The sequence below is a fragment of the Schistocerca cancellata genome, chromosome 2 (assembly GCF_023864275.1).
Source record: "Schistocerca cancellata isolate TAMUIC-IGC-003103 chromosome 2, iqSchCanc2.1, whole genome shotgun sequence".
Taxonomy (NCBI): Eukaryota; Metazoa; Arthropoda; class Insecta; order Orthoptera; family Acrididae; genus Schistocerca; species Schistocerca cancellata.
In genome coordinates, this window is record NC_064627.1 from 504,231,292 (window position 1) to 504,255,090 (window position 23,799).

The following is a 23,799-nucleotide window of genomic DNA, read 5'->3' on the forward strand; positions in this document are numbered from 1 at the left end:
CGACGGTTCAATCCCGCGTCCGGCCATCCTGATTTAGGTTTTCCGTGATTTCCCCAAATCGCTCCAGGCAAATGCCGGGATGGTTCCTTTGAAAGGGCACGGCCGACTTCCTTCCCCATCCTTCCCTAATCCGATGAGACCGATGACCTCGCTGTCTGGTCTTTCCCAAACAACCCAACCCCCCCCCCCCCCCCCCAACAGCTGTTAACTGATAATTTATTCACAAGACCGGTTTTGTTACGTTAAAGCAGCATCTTCAGGTGATAGTACATAGAAAATAAAGCAAGCCTGTACTCTATACAAGTTAAAAAAGAAGGATAGCCACTAAAAATAAAACTGAATCAACAGTACCTACAGTAGTGTCACATAATTAGCAAACGGAAAGGCCATCAAATTTCATAGTCACAGAACCCAACATTATGATGAGGGGAAGTAGTCAATAAATTATAAAGAACAGAGCATTAGGGCGAATAATGCACGAGAGGAGGCAATATGGCAAAAAGAACCGTAGTTAAATGAAATAAATAAGATTAAAACACAATACAAGAAACATAAAATAACATATCATCGGTAGAGCGTCTTTCTGAGAAACGTAATCCGTTAACCAGTCCTATACAACAAGGATAAAGAAAAACCAACTGGAAAAAGTGTTGCAAGATTGAAAATCGAGAAGCAGGAAGTTAATTAAGCTATTGGACCTACATGTGCATCCATGTGCAAATTGATTGCAGATGAAGGACTAAAAGTATCAAAGACTATAAACTTTGTTTAAGACATTGGCCATTAAAAAAACAAGTCGGTGCCGAGAATGAAGGTATCACGTAGTAGGACGCCCCATTCTTAATGTCGAACCTAGGAAACCAGAGAACAGATTAGTAAACCGTGTGACGTAACTTGAGTGTCCAAACATACCAATACAACAAATTTACATACTCTGTAATTGGTTGTAGTGAGGGTAAAGCACGGGGGCGGTCAGCTGTATACTAAACTGGGAGGTTGGGGGGTGGGGGGGGGGTCTTCACATGGTTGGAGGGACTGGTGAACGATGGAAGACCACAAAACGTGACGGGCGCGGCCTGATTTTGAGTCTGGAACCGCGCTGCTGCTACGGTCGCAGGTTCGAATCCTGCCTCGGACGTGGATGTGTGTAATGTCCTTAGGTTAGTTAGGTTTAAATAGTTCTACGTCTATGGGACTGATGACCTCAGATGTTAAGTCCCATAGTGCTAAGAGCCATTTGAAGTTGTCCCTCTTGTGGAACAGCCGTCTACCTTAATTACAGTTACGGTGAACTTACCGCTGTAGAAAAGTTCTGGTGTAATACACAACCACACAATAATGATTCTCGTTAAGGAAATGTGTAATTTCTTTTCAGTTCAGTTAAAACGTTCAGAAAAGTAATGTGTTATCTTGTATGTAATCTGCGATTATGATTGTAACTAAGTTTCTAGAAGGACGTAGCTATCACTGCGTCGTTTAAAAGCTGTTGATAGCACCGTATACATTTATTAACAACCGTATATATCATATTATTATAGCACATAAATAATAATAAGGCATTTACTACAAATAACATTTCTTCCGTAGCTCTAGTTATGTCAAGTTTGCGTTACCAAATAATGTTTTCCTCTCACTATTAGAATCCGAAAATGTTCATTTTAAATAACTTAAACGAGAAATACTTCGTCTCCTGACCATTTCCAGCGGTGATACTGCTGGTTGCCTACGAACCAATAAAAATACAGATAATTTGCATAAACGAATACGGCCAGATTCAGTACTTAATCTAACTTTTGCTTTTGCCTCTCGTTGCAGACTATGTGAAGCCAATCAAGCTGCCATCGAGGTCGCAGGTCAGTGAGACTTTCGCCGGCTCCGACGCCACCGTCACTGGGTGGGGACTCACCAGCAACGGTGAGCTGCCTCTACATCTACATCTACACTGCGTAGATCACAGATAGAAATATCTTTAATGGGTACTAAAGTTCATGGGAGTATCTCTTTTGGAGGCTAAGATCAGTATCCAATGATATAACACGGAATGAAGTTAAGCTTAATGAGAAGCTCACACTGGCAGATATTAGAGATATTAAAACATCACAAGATTCTCATAAAAGTAAGTGAAAAATAATGTTATTATATTACATCAGAATATCAGAGGATTAAAAGATACTGTAGATAAGCTTCTTGTTTGTTTAGAAGATTTAGAAACTAAGGGTGGGATAGATGTACTATGCCTGCCTGAACAACACACAGCCAGACATATATAAATGGTAAATGTAGATGGATATAATTTTTCAGCACATGTAAGTAGAGACGCTATGGACAGACAGTCAATATGAAGGAAATTCACCAACAGCTGTTATCTTAAGGTGCTACCAGTTTCAGCATTTCACTATGCCATTTCAGGCACCATATGCAAGATGGACCAACAGAGACTATGGAGAGACGAAGAGTTGCCATACATGCACACTGTAAAACATTTAGAAACTAAAAAACATTTTTAGAACAAAACACAGAAATACATGCCTTAAATAATAATATAAATTATAGTACTTTTATAATTGTAGCTGTTTACAGATCACCATTGGAAAACTTCCAGCTGTTTCTGAAAATCTTGGATTATTTGTTGTGCTGTCTCCCAGACAAAGCAAATTATTGTATTTGGAGATTTAAACATAGGTATTCTGAAAGAGTCTGATAGAAAGAATGGCCTTCAAGTATTACTTGGGTCTTTCAATTTGACTATTCGGATAGTACAGGAAAGCAGCACACTAATGAATATTGTTTTTATACACAAATATAAATTTAATCTAATAAAAACTTTTCCTGTTAAGAATGGTCTTTCTAATCATAATGCATAGCTAGTTAAAGTATATGACATAGCTCCATGCATATAAAGTAAAAAAGTCCTCCAAAATAGTGTGTTCAATTAACGAATTAACAAATGCAAATTTTAGGGAAAGCTTGCAAGAATTAGACTGGTATGAGGTGTACAGGGAATCAGATGCTAATTTAAAGTTTAACCTATTCCATCGCACCTAGATACTAGAGATAATCACAAGATTCTCATAAAAGTAAGTGAAAAATAGTTTCCCTAAGAAAGCAGTGAAACGTAATAGTAAGAAACCATCTAAAACGCTGAGGCTTACTAGAGTGATAAAAAATCTTGTGGACAGAAAAGCTAAACGTATCTTGTAGATTAAGTGAGTAATGATCCAGAGGTAGTCGAACATTATAATAACTACTGCACTGTGTTAAGAAAAGTCATGAAAAAAATCCAGAAGCATGTGCATTTTGTCTAAATTAGCGCCTCTATAATAAAATTAAAACAATTTGTAATATTTGTAAAAGGAAAACAGGGCATCCAAGAGCACAAAAAGACTGTGATTCTATCAAAAGTATTGATAAATTTGGTATCAAAAAGTCAGAAGTGAAAAATATTTTTAATAATTGCTTTCTACGTGTCGTAGAGAAAATAGGATTCAGCTGCTCATCAGAAAATGCAAGGCTCTGTATGGAAGAGGCAATATCTATGTAATGTGATAAAATTGAAATGCAGCTGCCCTTTTTCTGCTGAAAATAGAAAAATAATAAAGTCACTTAAAAATAAAAGATCACATGGAATTGATGTCATTTCCAACAGAGTAATAATAACTTGTTCCCATCAGTTAAGGACGAATCTCAGACATGTTTGTAGTAGATACTGAAACAGAACATTCTTCCAAACAAACTGAAATACACTATTGTTAACCATTGCATAGAGAGGGGATAGACCTAATGTTAACAACTATCACCCAATCCCACTTCCGACAACTCTACCCTAAATTCTTGAAAAAAATAATGTTTTAAAGAGTAACTTCACATATTTCCATAAATGAAAGATTTTCAGAAAGGCTTTTCAACAGTAAATGCTATATGTGCTTTTACTAATAAAATATTAAATGCTATGAATAACCGAACATCACCCAGTGGGATTTTTGGGATTTTCTGTGTTGTCTCAAAGGCTTATGGCTGTGTGAATCATGAAATTCTTCTACAAAACCATAAGTATTGTGTATGAATGAGACTCTGCACAAATGTTTTAATTCGTATTTAACTGGAAGAATGCAGAAGGTTGAAATTAACATTACAGATAGTCTGCAAAAGTCAGTAAAGTCCTCTAACTAGGGAGATATCAAGAGCGGTGTCCCACAGTCTTGGTTCTGATGATCTTAATATGTATTAATGACTTGCCACACTGTATTCACGAAGATGCAAACCTGATTCTTTTTGCTGATGATAAAAGTATAGTTATCACACCCAACAAAGAAGAATTAGGTGAGAAAACAGTAAATAATCAGAAAATTTACCAAGTGGTACTCTGCAAACGGACTCTCACTAAATTTTGAGAAAACACATTTCATACAGTTCTGTACAGGAAATTGTATAAACCCATTGACAGACTTTCAACCAAAGTCTGTTGCTAAGGCAGAATATTCAAAACTTCTGGATGTGTGCATTGAAGAGAAATTCAAGTGGAAGAAACACGTTGATGATCGGCTGAAACTTTTGAATTCAGCTACTTATGCAATTAGGTTTATTGCAAATTATGATGATAAATATATCAGTAAATTAGCCTATCATGCCTGTTTTCATTCACTGCTTTCATATGGCATAATATTTTGTGGTAATTCATCTGTTGTTGTTGATGTTTTTGTGGTTTGTACATCATTCAGAATCTGCTTAATAAATTTAATATACTCATCTCTTTGCCTCACTCTACTATTTTTACCCTCCACGCTGCCCTCCAATAGTAAATTGGTGATCCCTTGATGCCTCAGAACATGTCCTACCAATCGATATCGTCTTCTCATCAAGTTGTGCCACAAATTCCTCTTCTCCCCAATTCTATTCAGTAACTCATCATTAGTTACATGATGAACCCATCTAATCTTCAGCATTCTTCTGTAGCTCCACATTTCGGAAGCTTCTATTCTCTTCTTGTTTAAACTATTTATTGTCCATGTTTCACCTCCAAACATGACTACACTTTCGAAAAAGGCTTCCTGACAGGGAATCAGGGGATTAAAAAACAAAGTAGATGAGCTTCTTGTTTGTATATAAGATTTAGTAACTGAGGGTGGAATAGATGTACTATGCCTGTCTGAACATCATATAAACACAGGTATGCAAAAGATAAATGTAGATGGATATAAGCTTTCAGCTTATGTAAGTAGAGACACTATGGAGAGAAGAGGAGTTGCCATATATGTTAAAATCAGTCACAGTGTGAAAAATATGGAAACAAAAATATATTGTGTAGGGCAATACATAGAAGAATGTGCATGTGAGTTTAAACTAAATAAAGGCACTTTTATAATTGTAGCCATGTATAGGTCCCCATTGGGAAATTTTCAACTATTTTTGAAAAACTTGATTTCTTTGTTGTGCCACCTGTCACACAATGGAAAGCAAATTATCGTTTGTGGGGATTTCAATGTAGATTTTGTGAAAGAGTCTGATAGAAAGCTTAACCTTGAAGGATTACTTGGTTCTTGCAATTTGACATCAGTTATGGATTTTCCTACTCGGGTGGTACAGGAAAGCAGCACAGTGATAGATAACGTTTTCATAGGCCAAGATAATTTAAATCAAATAAAAACTTTTCCTGTTAAGAATGGTCTGTCTGATCATGATGCTCAGCTAGTTACAATATATGATATAACTCCATACAGTAAGGCAAAACAGTCCTCCAAAATAGTGCATTCCACTAACGATTTAAGACTCAAAATTTTAGGGAACGTTTTCAACACGTAGACTGGGAAGAGATGTATAGAGAACATTATGCTACTTTGAAATTTAACCTATTTCATGATACCTTTGTGAGTGTATTTGAAAACTGTTTCCCTAATAAAACAGTGAAATATAATTGTAATAAACCATGTAAAAAGTCTTGATTTCCTAAAGGGATAAAAATATATTCTAAACAGAAAATGGAAATGTATCTTATAGCTAGGAGGGGTAATGATCCCAAAACAATGAAACATTATAAAAACTACTGCACTGTATTAACGAAAGTCATTAAAAAGTCCATAAGTATGTGCATTATGTCTGAGATTAGCACATCTGATAATAAAATTAAAACAATTTGAAATATTGCGAAAAGAGAAACAGGGCAACTGAGAGCACAGGAAGACAGTATTTTTATCAAACACAATTAAAAGTTTGACACACGAGATCAGCCGAGTGGTCTGAGGTGCTGCAGTCATGGACTGTGGGTCTGGTCCCGGCGGAGGTACGAGTCCTCCCTCGGGCATGGGTGTGTGTGTTTGTCCTTAGGATAATGTAGGTTAAGTAGTGTGTAAGTTTAGGGACAGATGACCTTAGCAGTTAAGTCCCATAAGGTTTCACACACATTTGAAAATCTGATTTTTGAAAAGTTTGTTAACAACAAGTCAGAAGTAGAAAACATTTTTAATAGCCATTTTTATGTGTTGTAGAGAAAATAGGTTTGAGCTATTCATTAGAAAATGCAAGGCAATATATGGAAGAGGCAGTACCTATACAATTTGATAAAATTGAAATTCAACCCACTTCTCCTACTGAAATCAGGAAAATAGATAAAGTCACTCAAATGTAAAAGCTCGCATGGAATTGGTGGCATTTCCAACAGAGTACTTAAAGCATATTCCCAACAAATAAGTAGGATTCTCAGCCACATATGTAGTAGCTCACTCAAACAAGAAATTTTTCCAGATAGACTGAAATATGCTATTGTTAAACCATTGCATAAAAAAGGGGATATATCTGATGCTAACAACTACCGCACAATCTCACTTCTGACAGCTTTCTCAATAATTCTTGAAAAAGTAATGTATTCAAGAGTAGCATCAATGAAGCGCTAACAAAATGTTAGTTTGGTTTTCAGAAAGGCTTTTCAACAGAAAATGGTATACATGCTTTCACTGATCAAATATTAAATGCAATGAATAACCGAACATCACCCATTGGGATATTTTGTGATCTCTCAAATGCTTTTGATTGTGTGAATCATGAAATTGTTCTAGATAAGCTTAAGTATTGTGGTACGAGCGGGACCATGCACAAATGGTTTAATTCACACTCAACTGGAAGAATGCAGAAGGTTGAAATTAACAGTGCAGATAGTCTACAAAAACCAGCAGAGTCCACTAACTGGGGAGGTATCAAGAGTGGTGTCTCACAGGGTTCAGTCTTGGGTCTCTTATTGTTGTTAATATATATTAACGACTTCCCTCTCTATATTCATGAAGATGCAAAGTTAGTTCTTTTTGCTGATGATACAAGTATAGAAATCACACCCAAGAAGCAAGAATCAGCTGAGGAAATTGCAAATAATGTCATTCAGTAAATTATTAAGTGGTCCTCTGCAAATTTGGAGAAAACACAATTTATACTATTCTGTGCAGTAAATGGCTTAACACCATTGATAAATATAGACTATGTATGGGAGTCTGTTGCTCAGGTAGAATACTCAAAATTTCTGTATGTGTGCATTGATGAGAAATTGAATTGGAAGAAACACATCGATGATCTGCTGAAACAGTTAGGCTCAGCTACTTATGTTATTAGGGTTATTGCAAATTACAGTGATAAATATATCTGTAAATTAGCCTACTATGCCTATTTTCATTCACTGCTTTCATATGCCATCATATTTTGGAGCAATACTTCGTTAAGAGAGGAAGTATTCATTGCACAAAAGTGTGTAATCAGAATAATAACTGTAGCCCACCCAAGATCACCTTGCAGACATTTATTTAAGGAACTCGGGATATTCACAGTACCTTTGCAATACATATATTCACTTATGAAATATGTGATTAATAACCCATCCCAGTTCAAGCATAACAGCGAAGTGCATAGCTACAACACTAGAAGAAAGAATGATATTCACTATTCTGGATTAAATCTGACTTTGGCACAGAAAGAGGTGAATTATGCTGCCACAGAAAAATTTGGTCATTTGCCAAATAGTATTAAAAGGCCGACAGATAGCCAAACAACATTTAAAAGCAAATTAAAAGAATTTCTGATTGACAACTCCTTCTACTCAATAGATGAATTGCCAGCCGCAGTGGTCTCGCAGTTATGGCGCTCAGTCCGGAACCGCGTGACTGCTACGGTCGCAGGTTCGAATCCTGCCTTGGGCATGGATGTGTGTGATGTCCTTAGGTTAGTTAGGTTTAAGTAGTTCTAAGTTCTATGGGACTGATGACCACAGATGTTAAGTCCCATAGTGCTCAGAGCCATTTGAACCATCAATAGACGAATTCTTGGATATGAAGTAGTAACTGTAAAAAAATTTAATTAATTAATTAATTACTTTGTGGAAAGAAAACTTATGTTAAAGTGACACATTCTACATTATTATGAAATGTCGTATTCATGATCAATGGAACAAGGATTAATGTATGTACTGGTTCTTGAGACTCTATAAGAAGAGACGTTTTCGAGAAATAGGAGAAATGAATTCAGAATTGTGAATACCATTAGACTGTAACTCACAATTTTTTAGTGACAAATGAAATTCTGTGCCATACCAGGGCCCAAACTTAGATTTTATGCTTTACGCGGTCAGTTACCTTGACCACTTCGGCTATCCAAGCACATGTCCAGGACCGACCCAAATTCCCATATGTCACTGAGTGCCTATGTCCTCCACTCGTACAATTGCTGTGATTCCTGCACAAATCAGGACCTTATTATTATTTTTGTGGCCTGTCTAGGTATTAATACTATTTGCAACGTCTGTGTTTTCGATGTTCTATGCAATGTCCTTCAGACATGCATACATGGAAGCATACTCGGTCAGCCATTGTGGTTAGGGCGATTGTTGTGTACCCCTTCTTGCACAGTAGTAAGGAGAGGGAGGCTGCGGAGTGGTGTGGCAACTGCCACTGTGGGAAAGCTGAACAAGAGCAGAAATGATTAGCGAAGAAGTAACACAGCAAACAGAACATTTACTTAACTTGTATTTCTCCAAATGTAGGAAGATGCATAACAAATGATGCAGCAAGAATAGAGTTCAGCTACAGATGACAACATAGATGAGTTGTTCTGGGCTACTGCAGGAACTATGCTGTCAGAGTCGAAGTCTGATGGCGTTTGCTTAGCGACAAGTGGCGATGTGGCTCCGAGTGTGAGTGGGTTGAGTCACTGCTACCAACCGCCCTTTATCGTGTTGGCAGACGGCGCTCCTGGTACAGAGCCAGTGAAGGTGTGGCTTAGCTGGCACACACCACTGGGGCCGCTTGATTCCACACGACTGCTATTCTCATTCAAGGAAAACTTTCAATCCCATTACCAATGTAATGATGCTCATGGGGTGGTATTGATACATGATACCACAGCGACCACATACGTAAAGCAGGAAATCTGGGTTCGAGCATTGGTCTGGCACAGATTTTCGGTGTCACTAATGGTGCAGTTGCATTATGAGTGCATTCGCAATTTCGAATACATTTCTTCCATTTCATATAGCTGTCGATCGTAGCAGTGCCTGGTCTTCAGACATGTATGCACGTCTTAAAGACATTATATACTAAACCCAAAAACAGACACTGCAAATAGCACTGCAAATTGCGGAATAGTTCCCTTCCATCTTAGAGTGTTTGTCGGTTTAGGCTTTTCAGCATCTTCATGATAAATTCACATAGCTAAAAGAAGGCTTCGAACATTCGTCCTACCTTTCTTTGCACACATTCAATAACCTCTGCTAGCCTAGTGTGGTATGGCTCCCACACATTTGAGGAATATCCTGGAATCACCTCACGAGTGTTCTGTAAGCAAGATCACTGACTTTTCTTGTTGCTTTCCCTGTTTTATTTTACAGATTCTGATCATGGCACAACTCACAGTGTGGTGTAGAAGAAACACTGAAATGAAATTGAATAATGAAACTATTGCAATTCGTTTCACGTTACAGTGATGCTAATGAGATCGTGTAGCATTATGTGACCAGCGGAAAGCAATATAGAAGGAAATAAAAATTATGTAAACGAGTGAAATGTATGTTTTTCTTTGCCTACTTCTAGACTTATTACACTTGATTTAGTTGTAATACTGTATACATAGTTTTAAACGTCAGATGTAAATAACACTGCTTTCAGAAACTTAACATTGCAATAAGTCCTGCGAGGCAATGCCCAATAATTTCATATAATGATTTACAATAAATTTGCAGTATCGCTTGTAGAAGGCAAATAATCTCATTTTATTATATCATACATTCGTATCTCCTAGAAATTGAAGTTACCATGCTGACGTATTCATTTTTGCACTCTTTACCTTGTTTCCAGATGCATGGACTGTTGCTGGTTACCTTCAATACGCTGATGTGCATATCTGGGATAACGCAGACTGCCAGGCTATATACGGCGAACTTGTCGATTCCAATGCGATCTGTGCAATGGGCATTAATGGTCAGCATACTTGCTATGTAAGTACGCGTTCCACAAAAAACATTCAGAAATTAAGGGACATTTTCTTACATCAGAAAGTTTATAGAAGGTACTACCGAAATACATTGCACACCATGTTTCATTAAATTCTTCACAGAGTCACCTCGATCACCGACACACTCATCGCCTATTTAAGTAGTCTCTCCTCTTAAAATTTCTTCCCTCATAAAAATAAGTCCCGATATGGCCATGATTTTGCTCAGCACCCTTTGAACGCGTAAGAACAAGGCATTCTATTTTGGAAAAACATGAAATTCTAACGTTTCCTTGTTAGAAATTTAAGGAAGATCAAATGATATCCGGCGCATATCAACCTGCTATGATTTCATTTGCTACCTCAAGGAATACGAGCGTGAGTTAATGTCCATGTAAGAAAGCTAACTTCTGCCGCCGTTTTGGATTACCAACGTCCGAGTTTTCTACAACATCCGTGTAGATTTGTTATTTACATGCAATACGTAAGTAGTTTTCGTTCCACGACGAAAATTAGTTCCCTAGAAGACATGCTGGACATGTTATTTTAATTTGTGGATACAGGGGCTCCGACTGCCACATGATTCCAAAAGTGCTGTAACGTTTGAGCAAAATTGCTGTTGACAATTAATCAGAGTTTTTTTTCGACTCTCATTACATACTGATTCATATCATACGGAATTCTCAAAGACTGAGCATTATTCCATAATCCTTATTGCATGTGTATTCTCAAGTACCCAGACTGTACTATAACGTTCACTTCTCTCACATATATATTTGCTGTGTTGCAGTCTTCAGAGAAAATATTGTTTGTATTTTCAGACGACCACAGACTTTATTGGCCTCAAGCCCATTTAATGATTGAAGCCCCATTAAAATTATGGTTTCTGTCATGAGACGACATTTATGAAATGATTATTATGGAGAGACATAATAATGAAACGAAGTCATTATAAAGAGAAATGGATACAGAATCTAATGCAACAATGGTTGGTTCAGTAGGTTGATTGCAGGCATTATTAACAGAGGCAACAGAGGCTGTTAGCCTAGTGAAGGGAGACAGCTGATTTTTTGAAAAACGTTGTGGCTTTTGTCCGAATAAATGATAAGATAGAAGGAAGAAGAAAAATCCGATATTTATATCCCGTCGACAACGAACTCATTAGGGACAGGAAGCAAGCTCCGAATGTTTCAAAAACAGGGAAGGCAATCGACCGTGACCTTTCAAAGGAACCATCCCGCAATCTGAGTGGAACGCTTTAGGGGAATCACGGGAAATGCGGATCTAGACGGCCGGGAGCGAATTTGAACCTTTGACCTCCCAAATTCGACTCCACTGTGCTAATCACTGCACTGATATGGACTGAATGTTGTGGTTAATGGATACGTTGGTTTGATAGGAACCGTGGAGATGTGTGTAATACTGCAAGGGTTTTATTTTGTAGGACTTGAGTGTAGAATATGTCGACGTGAGAGGCAGTGATCTGTGGTTTGCATCCATACGTTGAGATATGTATTCCGTAGCATTAATTTTATATTTATAAATAATCTTTCTCATTTCATCGTGAAGTTAAGTTGGAAAAATCAACATTGCTTTGTTTCAGCAATATGAAATTTCCAAGCAGGATGAGAGTCAAGGATTGACACGATGTAATTGTCAGCATTGGAAGTAATGGCACAGCAGTATCATACAACTGAACTTGTCCAGCATGGGTTCTTCATTGTAATGTAAATCTGAGTGCTTTGGTTTCATTTGTGTTAATTTTGCTATTTCACAGCATATACCGTTGTGTGATTTTCTCGAGGTGTCGGATTAAATTCGTAGTAATGCAGTTGAGGTTCGTATGAGAATTATAAATGAACTATGGCTTCTACTGGATTGAGTGAAGTTTGGAATTTGTTGACGGAGATGTAGAAATTTCCGTCAGAGAGGGCTCATGGTTTGGATTATACGAAGCGGATAGTGGTAGTTAAGGAGTCTACATTTGCAGACATGAACAGCAGACTTTTCCGGTTACAGGGCGATAGCGGTGGCCCGTTGGCGGTGACTGGGTCGGACGGCGAGCCGCTGGTGGTGGGGGTCGTCTCTTGGGGCACGGCCAACGACTGTGAGTCCGGCCAGCCCGACGTCTTCATGCGCGTCACAGCCTTCCTCGACTGGATCGGCGAGAATGCCGGCGTCACCGTCTCGTGAGGCGGGGCGCCAACGACGGCGCTGTCTAGCACGTGCGAGTGGCGCACATGATATTGTGGGTGCTAATAAATTCAGTTCGTGCTTATGGTTGTATGAACTTAATTCCACATTCGCTAGTAGAGTCCCCGCCTGACAACAGTGCACCTTACAGAACTTTGGCACGATTTGAACTGTTTACGACCTTCGAAAGAAACACAAACGCACACTTGAAAAGAGAAGCAATTTGCACAACAATAAACTGAACGAACTGAACATTAAAGCTGCAGCGCCAGGAAGGAGAGCAAGTAACGAAATTCGATTATTGTGCGTACGCAATATAGTATAAAGGGCAAATGATTAAATTTACAGATTTCTTTATTTTCTTTCTGCGAGAGGTGTGGCATCAGTACTTTGGCACGTTTGATACCCCCTGACACGAATTCCCTTCCAGTGCCAAGTAATCTTAGAGCTGGACTTACACCCAACGCCTTATTTTATTTAATGAATATATTCCACTTCTCCCACAGTATTTACCTTCTACTTGTCCCTCGAGTACCATGGGAGTTTGTAAGTGACCGCACTTAAATGGGGTTTATAAAATGAGTGGAGCCCTGAGCTGTATCCTGATGTCTAAAAGAACCACATGCAAATGGAAATACTATCTGACATTAAAATCAAAGTAAAAAATTGGGTCGCCACCAATTCTAGCCACACGACAAACAAGAGATTCGACTGAGTTGGAAAATTAACTAACTTAGTCATCAGAAAAAAACTCGTAAAAGAACATTCATTGTAATGTCACTCATAAAATGGGATGCAGTTATTAATATGATCCAGGGATCGTTCACAAGAATCAAATATTAAAATAAAGTAAAAGGAATGCGAACACTGTGATTTAGAGCAGCTTGCATCAACATTCCTGAAAACAAGATCTCTTCTAAAGAATTTGTTTTAATTAAAAAAAGGGAACACTAATTACTGGACCTGCGCGGATGGAAACGCTATGGATGGGCTAACAAGGAAACTCCAAGGTCAATGGCGTAGGTAAAGGAGACGTAAGATCGGTATACAGGATAAGACTTGAAACAAAATTATCTGTTCCTTGAGACATTAATATAAGACATCTACATAACTGCTGTTGCCTGGTAACTACGTACAATTGCTTGTGAAACGCTATACGATTCACAATGGAGTCTCCTTAATTTATAATCGCGGTAGTAATTAGAGGAGGACGGGAAAGGTTTAATACTCGCATTCAGACACACATTCACTCAAAGAGCAGCAAGGACGACCCCAATACTAACATGCTAGGAGGCTTGTTCTGCTGTGTTGAAAAATGATTAAATAAAAGAGTGAATCTGAATATGACGGTTGCATTTAAAGTTGAACCTCGGTTTGGAGAAACCGCCTCAACGAGAGCCACACATACACGCTTAAGCGCTTACCATGAAATCACAAACCACAAATACAATTGATAAATCCGGACAGGATATATTTAATATTCCAGAATCAGAGCAATAAGTAAACTCTAGAAAAGAGGCAGGGGGCCACCGGAAAGTTAGGCTCACAGTTAACTCGTGTGCCCACGTGGTTCGCGGAGACACAACTTCTACGTAACGTGGCCAAATTTTAGCAACATTAAACCACACAGCCGTGAAAAATTAACATTTTACAGAGGACACACTTGAAGAGACAAAGGGTAATGGCAGAGGGCCAACAAACTCTAATATTAACCCACGTGGATGGTTTCCAACGGGCATATGATAATGAAACAAAGAAAATTCACGAAGAAGCAAAAATTACCAAGATTCGGAAAAAGTTAGAATGTGTACACACGCAGTCACAGCCACTCAAACATTCACACTGAACCGAGGGCGCACTTAAGACCTGAAGCTAAAAACTCCCCTCTCGCTATGAGACAATTCGCCACGCGGTTAAATCAACTCACCCTTCTTCGAAGAGACCTCGACTGCAGACCCTCGGAGAGCTGGAAGCAAACTGCCCATCTCACACTAAAACTTATCCCACACGACCCCGTGGCCAGGAAAGCCCAGAGATGAGGCTTCCGCCACCAACCTAACACCGATAACTTTCACGCAAAGGGAACAAACCTCTTTGCTTATCTGAGAACTACAAGGGTTGACCGTTCTGTAAGACTACCGCTGATTATCTGCAGTAGACTAAACCACCGTACAGCATAATGAAACACGCCCACATTCACTTACTCACGCATGCCAGCCAGTTTTGGTATAGGAGGACAAGGGATAAACATTTTATGGAATAATGGAAGTAAGTTGGGTTACAAATAAAAACATGGAAGAATTATAATGGCGTTATAGACGCATTTGCAAGTCTGAAAAGAACCAACAGAACAACCATATGATTCTTGAAAATCGTAGAAAGAAATAGGCTACGGCTAGATAGCTCAGTCTTCTCTGGTACAAAGTTTAGCGACGAAAACACCCGAATTGTTCTGTAGGATGCAAAGTGCACTGGAAAGCAAATAAAATGATGATGAAAGGGGACTACAGGACCATTTCAAGTTATTCCTTGATGTCTGGCACTGGAAAGCAAATAAAATGATGATGAAAGGGGACTACAGGACCATTTCAAGTTATTCCTTGATGTCTTAACACATGTCCTAGTATCTCGTCGATTTTTCTTCTCCGTATTTTCCATGCGGTTCCACCCTCGCTGACTCTGTGGAGAGAGTCCACAGTTCTTATCTCGTCAGGCCGTCTCTTTTTCAACATCTTTCTGCAGTACGACACTTCGAACTTTTGATTCTCTTCTTTTCCGGTTTCTCACAGTTCAAGAGTAATTTCCATACAACGTAGTGGTCTAAAGTTACTTTCCGTCTTTCTTTTCTCTACTGTTCATCCAGTCTTTGTTTTATCATATTGTAACCCATCCTTTTATTTTCATCGAGAGCATGCCTGTGTCTAGTGACCAATGGAAACACAGTGAGGCGAAGACAGAGGAGCAAATTACTCAGAATGTTTGGCGCTTTTGGCTTCAAGGCGGTAGAAGCCTTGTGCGTGTTCTGAGGTCTTGGCCCATTGAAATCACTCTTCGACCACAAAGGGCCGGCATACTGGTTAAAATGGGGGAAAATATTGTAGACATGCGTCAGCTAAAAATCTGGAGCCTTGATATATGATGGGAGTGGGAGACGACCGACAAAGGCCGTCACGTTTCTCTTTTATCTCCAATATAAGTGTATGACTGATGTTGAAACATCCGAATCCAGCCCGTGGCATGGGTCACTTATTGACCGGCCACCTGAACCGCGTGGGACTCAGCTAGAGTGCTACATGCATCTGGGGGGCATATGGCTCACCAGAACAGGTGACATTACATTGCAACGCCCTCACACACGTAAGACATATAAAAGCAAACGACGACATCAAAGAAATGTTATGGGACCCAAAAAAAGGTGTGCTCTAGGGAAAATCGCTGATAAGGCTTCAAGAAAGCTGTATGACGTCTATAGACACGAAAATCCTTGTAACATATCTCTAACAGACACACAACAAACACGACAACATGATACTTTGGAGGATACAAACTCAGTCATAGACAGACTCATAACATAACGAGCGTAACACCTAAAATAACTAACGGAAACAATGGGACATTCGTTCAATATATGGGTTAAGCCATTCGAGGAGGTGAGTGTCGATGTTCCGAGGATACCCTCCCACCTATGGTATCCATTCACGGATATGGCAACATGCACGCAAACATACAACATGACAGCACAAGTGCAACATGTAGAACCAAGTCTAGAAATAGCAACACAAATAGTACAGTCGGTAACCCCTACACCAGCACTTAAAACATGAAATAAATAGTACTAGTTCCTATGCAGTAGAAACATCTAACATCTTGCACCATTACGCATTGACGAAAGTTTTCTTCTGATTCGACGAGTACTATGAACGTGTCTTGACTTTTATTAAATCGTGCTTCTGTTGGCATTGTGTGGATTAGAGCTCTCCGAAAGTTTATAATATGTCTCTGGATTTAAAGTTTCTAGAAACCAACTTAGTTACCACTTCCTGAAATTATTTTAGAAATTCCGCAGGAATGTTACATTTGTCTTATGACTTATTATACCAAAAGTTTTCCAAACCTCTGTTAAACTCAGACTAATAACGGATTTCCTATGTCTTCCATATCGGCTCCAATTTCTTCATCTATAACGTCATGACATTTCCTCACACTCGTAGATACCTTCTGTATACTCTTTCCACCAATACGCTGTCTCTTCCGAGTTTAACAGTGCAGTTCCTCTTGCACTTTTAATTCTAACACTCTTGCTTTTGGAGAGGGGAGATAAGTGTCAAACGTCCCGTCGACAATGAAGCCATTAGAGACGGAGCACAAGCTCGTATTAGGGAAGGATGGGGAAGGGAATTGGCCGAGCCCTTTCAAAAGATCCATCCCGGCATTTACCTGAAGTGATTTAGGGAAACCACGGAGACCTAAATCAGAGGGGCCGGAAGTGCGACTGAACTGTCGTCCTCGCGAATGCGAAAAATGAAATGGTTCTGAGCACTATGGGACTTGACATATGATGTCATCAGTCCCCTAGCACTTAGAACTACTTAAACCTAACTAAGGACATCACACACATCAATGCCCGAGGCAGGATTCGAACCTGCGACCGTAGCGGTCGCGCGGTTCCAGACTATAGCGCCCAGAACCGCTCGGCCACTCAGGCCGGCCTCGAATGCGAGTCCAGTGTCCTAACCACTGTGCCAACTTATTTGGTTATTGCTTTTGATTTCACCGAAGGTTGTTTGGACTTTCCTCCAAGCTAAATCAGTCCTTCCGATGACCAATGGTTTTTAGATTTCTCCGCACCTTTCCCCCAGCCACTGCCCCTATTTATTTCATTCCTATGTGACATATTGCTGTCTTCTATTTCTTCCGTCGATCAATTGATTTCTTCTGTTACCAGATGTGTTTTCGCAAATACCGTCCTTATATACATGTTCATCTGTCCAACTTCTCTGACACTCCTTCTCTGCAACTGAAATGCCTATTTTGGTATTCACTATCGCAGTAACTACCGCCATAGTAAACTTCGGACACACCTCGTCATTATTCAGTAGGTCAGTACGCCAATTCTATCCAAATGTATTCTTTCGCACGATTCTCTTACGCTTTAGCCTATTCTTTACCGTCAGCCCCCGGTAGCTGAGTGGTAGCCGGCATGGTAGCTCAGCGTGTTCGGTCAGGGGGTTAGCTGCCTCTGTAATAAAAAAACTGAGTGAATGGATCGATAACGAACTTCAAAGGGCGTCTGGGGACGCCCGCCACGAACGATTGCAACGAACTATAACGAACAAAATGAAATGAAAAAAAAAAAGTGGTCAGCGTGACATAATTTCAATCCTAAGGCCCCGGGTTCGATTCCCAGTTGGGTCGGAGATTTTTCTTCGCTCAGAGACTGGGTGTAGAGTTGCCCTAATCATCATCATTCCATCCCCATCGACGCGCGAGTCACCGAAGTGGCGTCAAATCGAAAGACTTGCGCCTGGCGAACGGTCTACCCGACGGGAGGCACTAATCACACGACGTTTATTTTTTTATAGTTACTAAAATCTGATCTGAGTCTATATCTGCTACTGGGTACGCCTTATGATCCACTACCTTTTTTTCAGAGTCTGTGTCTGATAGTTGCGGAATCCAGCTGGGATATTAACAATGCATTCACTATTATTATCTGAGGTTTATTGAAGAATCGTCTACTCTCTTTCATTCTTACTACGGAGCTGACATTCTCCTGGAATTCTATCAATTTTTCGAGTTATCCATAATAATTCGACTCCCATCTCACTTTATAGATTGAATTATACGTCCAATATCCTGTGTGCCTTTAGCTTCTGCTTGTTACATTGGCATGTATACCTGAACTAATGTTACTCAAGTTGGTTTGCCGCCATTTATGATGAGAATAATCCCATCACTGAAATGCTCACAATAACCCCGCCCTACCTTCCTATTCCACATCATGAACCATGGACCTTGCCGTTGGTGGGGAGGCTTGCGTGCCTCAGCGATACAGATGGCCGTACCGTAGGTGCAACCACAACGGAGGGGTATCTGTTGAGAGGCCAGACAAACCTGTGGTTCCTGAAGAGGGGCAGCAGCCTTTTCAGTAGTTGCAGGGGCAACAGCCTGGATGATGACTCATCTGGCCCTGTAGCACTAAGCAAAACGGCCTTGCTGTGCTGGTACTGCGAACGGCTGAAAGCAAGGGGAAACTACAGCCGTAATTTTTTCCGAGGGCATGCAGCTTTACTGTATGGTTAAATGATGATGGCGTCCTCTTGGGTAAAATATTCCGGAGGTAAAATAGTCCCCCATTCGGATCTCCGGGCGGGGACTACTCAAAGGGATGTCGTTGTCAGGAGAAAGAAAACTGGCGTTCTACGGATCGGAGCGTGGAATGTCAGATCCCTTAATCGGGCAGGTAGGTTAGAAAATTTAAAAAGGGAAATGGATAGATCAAAGTTAGATATAGTGGGAATTAGTGAAGTTTGGTGGCAGGAGGAACAAGACTTTTGGTCAGGTGAATACAGGGTTATAAATACAAAATTAAATAGGGGTAATGCTGGAGTAGGTTTAATCATGAATAAAAAAAATTGGAGTGCGGGTAAACTACTACAAACAGCATAGTGAACGCATTATTGTGGCCAAGATAGACACGAAGCCCACGCCTACTACAATAGTAGAGGTTTATATGCCAACTAGCTCTGCAGATGATGAAGAAATTGATTAAATGTATGATGAGATAAAAGAAATTATTCAGTTAGTGAAGGGAAACGAAATTTTAATAGTCATGGGGGACTGGAATTCGACAGTAGGAGAGAAGGAAACGTAGTAGGTGAATATGGATTGGGGCTAAGAAATGAAAGAGGAAGCCACCTGGTAGAATATTGCACAGAGCATAACTTAATCATAGGTAACACTTGGTTCAAGAATCATGAAAGAAGGTTGTATACATGGAAGAACCCTGGAGATACTAAAAGGTTTCAGATAGATTATATAATGGCAAGACACCGATTTAGGAACCAGGTTTTAAAGTGTAAGACATTTCCAGGGCCAGATGTGGACACTGACCACAATCTATTGATTATGAACTGTAGATTAAAACTGAAAACACTGCAAAAAGGTGGGAATTTAAGGAGATGGGACCTGGATAAACGACTAAACCAGAGGTTATAGAGAGTTTCAGGGAGAGAATAAAGGAACAATTGACAGGAATGGGGGAAAGAAATACAGTAAAAGAAGACTGGGTAGCTCTGGGGGATGAAGTAGTACGCAGCAAAGGATCAAGTAGGCAAATAGACGAGGGCTAGTAGAAATCCTTGGGTAACAGAAGAAATATTGAATTTAATTGATAAAAGGAGAATATATAAAATCGCAGGAAATGAAGCAGGCAAAAACGAATACAAACGTCTCCAAAATGAGATCGACAGGAAGTGCTAATTGGCTAAGCAGAGATGGCTAGAGGACAAATGTAAAGATATAGAGGGATGTATCGCTAGGAAGAAGATAGATAATGCCTACAGGAAAATTAAAGAGACCTTTGGAGAAAAGAAAACCACTTATATGAATATCAAAAGCTGAGATGGAAACCCAGTTCTAAACAAAGAAGGGAAAGCAGAAATTTGGAAGGAGCATATAGAGGGTCTAAACAAGGGCGATGTACTTGAGGACAATATTATAGAAATGGAAGAGGATGTAGATGAAGATGACATGGGAGATACGATACTGTGCGAAGAGTTTAACAGAGCACTGAAAGACCTGAGTCGAAACAAAGCCCTGGGAGTAGACAACATTCCATTAGAACTACTGACGGCCTTGGGAGAGCCAGTCCTGACCAAACTCTACCATCTGGTGAGAAAGATGTATGAGACAGGCGAAATACCCTCAGACTTCAAGAAGAATATAATAATTCCAATCCCAAAGAAAGCAGGTGTTAACAGTAGTAAAAATTACCCAACCATCAGTTTAATAAGTCACAGCTGCAAAATACTAACGCGTATTCTTTACAGACGAATGGAAAAACTGGTAGAAGCCGACCTCGGGGAAGATCAGTTTGGATTCCGTAGAAATACTGGAACACGTGATGCAATACTGACCTTACGACTTATCTTAGAAGAAAGATTAAGGAAAGGTAAACCTACGTCTCTAGCATTTGTAGATTTAGAGAAAGCTTTTGATAATGTTGACTGGAATACTCTCTTTCAAATTCTAAATGTGGCAGGGGTACAATACAGGGAACGAAAGACTATTTACAATTTGTACAGAAAGCAGATGGCAGTTATAAGAGTCAAGGGACATGAAAGGGAAGCAGTGGTTGGAAACGGAGTGAGGCAGGCGTGCAGCCTGTCCCCGATGTTATTCAATCTGTATATTGAGCTAGCAGTAAAGGAAACAAAAGAAAAATTCATAGTAGGTATTAAAATCCATGGAGAAGAAATAAAAACCTTGAGGTTCGCCGATGACATTGTAATTCTGTCAGAGACAGCAAAGAACTTGGAAGAGCTGTGGAACGGAATGGACAGTGTCTTGAATGGAGGATATAAGATGAACATCAACAAAAGCAAAACGAGAATAATGGAATGTAGTCTAATTAAGTCGAGTGATGCCGAGGGAATTAGATTAGGAAATGAGGCACTTAAAGTAGTAAAGGAGTTTTGCTATTTGGGGAGAAAAATAACTGATGGTCGAAGTAGAGAGGATATAAAATGTAGACTGGCAATGGCAAGGAAAGCGTTTCTGAAGAAGAGAAATTTGTTAACATCGAATATAGATTTAAGGGTCAGGAAGTCGTTTCTGAAAGTATTTGTATGGAGTGAAGCCATGCATGGAAGTGAAACATGGACGATAAATAGTTCGGGCAAAGAGATAATAGCAGCTTTCGAAATGTGGTGCTACAGAAGAATGCTCAAGATTATATGGGTAGATCACATAACTAATGAGGAGGTAATGAACAGCATTGGGGAGAAGAGGAGTTTGTAGGACAACTTGACTAGAAGAAGGGACCGGTTGGTAGGACATGTTCTGAGGCATCAACGGATCACAAATTTAGCATAGCAGGGCAGCGTGGAGGGTAAAAATCGTAGAGGGGGACCAAGAGATGAATACACTAAGCAGATTCAGCAGGATGTAGGTTGCAGTAGCTACTGGGAGATGAAGAAGCTTGCACATGGTAGAGTAGCATGGAGATCTGCATCAAACCAGTCTCAGAACTGAAGACCACAACAAAAACAACCTTCCTATTCATGACGAATCCTACTCAAGTTATAACATTTTCACTGAAAATGATATTACCCTACGTTTGCCTGATCAGAAATCCGTATTCGTGTCACTTCACTGCACCCACACTATCACTAAACAGAATCTCTGCATTTTTCTATTATTATTTTCTACCTCGCTTAGCACATTCAAACTTCATTCAAATTTCATACTTAGGTTTTTCCAATGGAGAGAACATTATGACACTTTTTAATTACAGGTCACGTAATTCGTTTCCAATACAGTGGTTTCCACTGACTTCTGCATCCGCATACCGTTGACAGTTGACAGGAGCAGTTTTTCAACCCTAAAGCAAGAGGGTACTGCCAACCTCTGTTTGCACACCTTTATTTGTTCCGGAGCCCTCTTTGACAAGGCCATTGGGAGAAAGATTGTGAATCCGTCTTCGGCTGCCATTGGTTATAAATTTTATTGAAAATTTTACTAGCGTCTGGAACCGAAACTATGTCTTAAGGCGTTTTTCACTGTTACTCCAAACCTCTAATCCTAGCCCGCGGATTATACGACGTAAAACCTTTTACACCGAGCTGCCATTTCCAGTGGGAACACAGGCCCTAAATGGTCTGAGCAGTGAGTCGAACTGAGCATTGGCATTGCATGCTGCCTCGCTTCTATGCCAGAGTTTCCCAGTCACAGTGGTTGGAGAGCCGTATCGTGCAAGTCTCTTGGAAACTCATAACCAGAACTTTCCAGATAGTTAGTGATCTGCTGAGCTTCCTGGCCCCTCCCAACACCCTCGTTACCAGGCAGTATGCTGTCTTCCATTGTATTACGAAATATTTCGGAAGTATGATACAGTCACGGTCCTTAACACATCATAAATGCGACAGCAGCTTCTCGGCCCAGTGCCATCTCACAGCTTCACGCCAAGAGTTAAGACCTTTATACGATGTTGTTTTGACTCTGGCAACTTTATTGCTCAACAGAATCTCCGTAGATGGGTATGTCAAATGTGGTACTCTATGCTGAACGGGGTCTCGTCAGACAAGAAGATGGCTGCTGTAATTCCTGCGTCCGGTGTTGTGTGCACCGCGGTCGGGGCACCTCTCTGTACTGTGTCAGGGGAAGCTGTATGATTAATCGCTGTGTTCACAATCAGTGGTGTTCTACATGTTGAACTGTCATTATAAATATATGTCTTGATGCAAACAACCCCTTTCCCTCATTCATTATACATGAGGTGGCTGTGCGTTCATGTAAGGCTGAGCGAAAAATGTTCCTGTCTTATCGGGCGCTAGTCGTGTGGGGTCGTTGAGATCGTGCATAGCGTTGGGTATGTCCCTCCTAAAACCATTGATTCGGGATACCGACCAACGCCAGCAGTAACTTCATGGAACGATGAACCACAATCTCGATAACACAAGATTCTTCCGCTGTCGATTCCTGATATGTGCTGGTTGCTGTTTCTCCCTCTTACACGTGGCCTAAGACGAAGTTGTCATCTACAATCAACACTCAGAGATGATTTCGGAAAAGAAGCCTGCTGTGTAACCGTTCTTCATACAGGCTGAGGGAGCTAAGATAGGTTATCCAGTAGAGAAAAATATATCGAGGTATGGTTTTCTCCAAGCTATGGCGGACAATATGGTGAATTTAATGAGGTTTGCAAGTAATTTTTACCGTTTATAGTCGCCGAATTACAAAACCGACTTTGTTTTTTTTCTAATGTTACTGTATACTTTTTTCTGTGGCATTTGAAAGAAGCTTCTAACAAGAGAACCTCCCCATCGCACCCCCCTCAGATTTAGTTATAAGTTGGCACAGTGGATAGGCCTTGAAAAACTGAACAAAGATCAGTCGAAAAAACAGGAAGAAGTTGTGTGGAACTGT

General features: G+C 40.0%; 1 protein-coding gene across 1 annotated transcript in view; it reads left to right on the forward strand.

Annotated features, from left to right (window-relative positions):
* LOC126146398 (brachyurin-like) overlaps positions 1–12,953 on the forward strand; it is a 35,543-nt gene extending 22,590 nt beyond the window's left edge. The window contains exons 5-7 of the mRNA XM_049915618.1: positions 1,816–1,914; positions 10,323–10,462; positions 12,478–12,953. Of these exons, the coding sequence (XP_049771575.1) occupies positions 1,816–1,914; positions 10,323–10,462; positions 12,478–12,651 (413 nt within the window). The 3' untranslated portion in view covers positions 12,652–12,953. The remainder of the gene's footprint in view (positions 1–1,815; positions 1,915–10,322; positions 10,463–12,477) is intronic.
* The last annotated feature ends 10,846 nt before the right edge of the window (positions 12,954–23,799 follow it).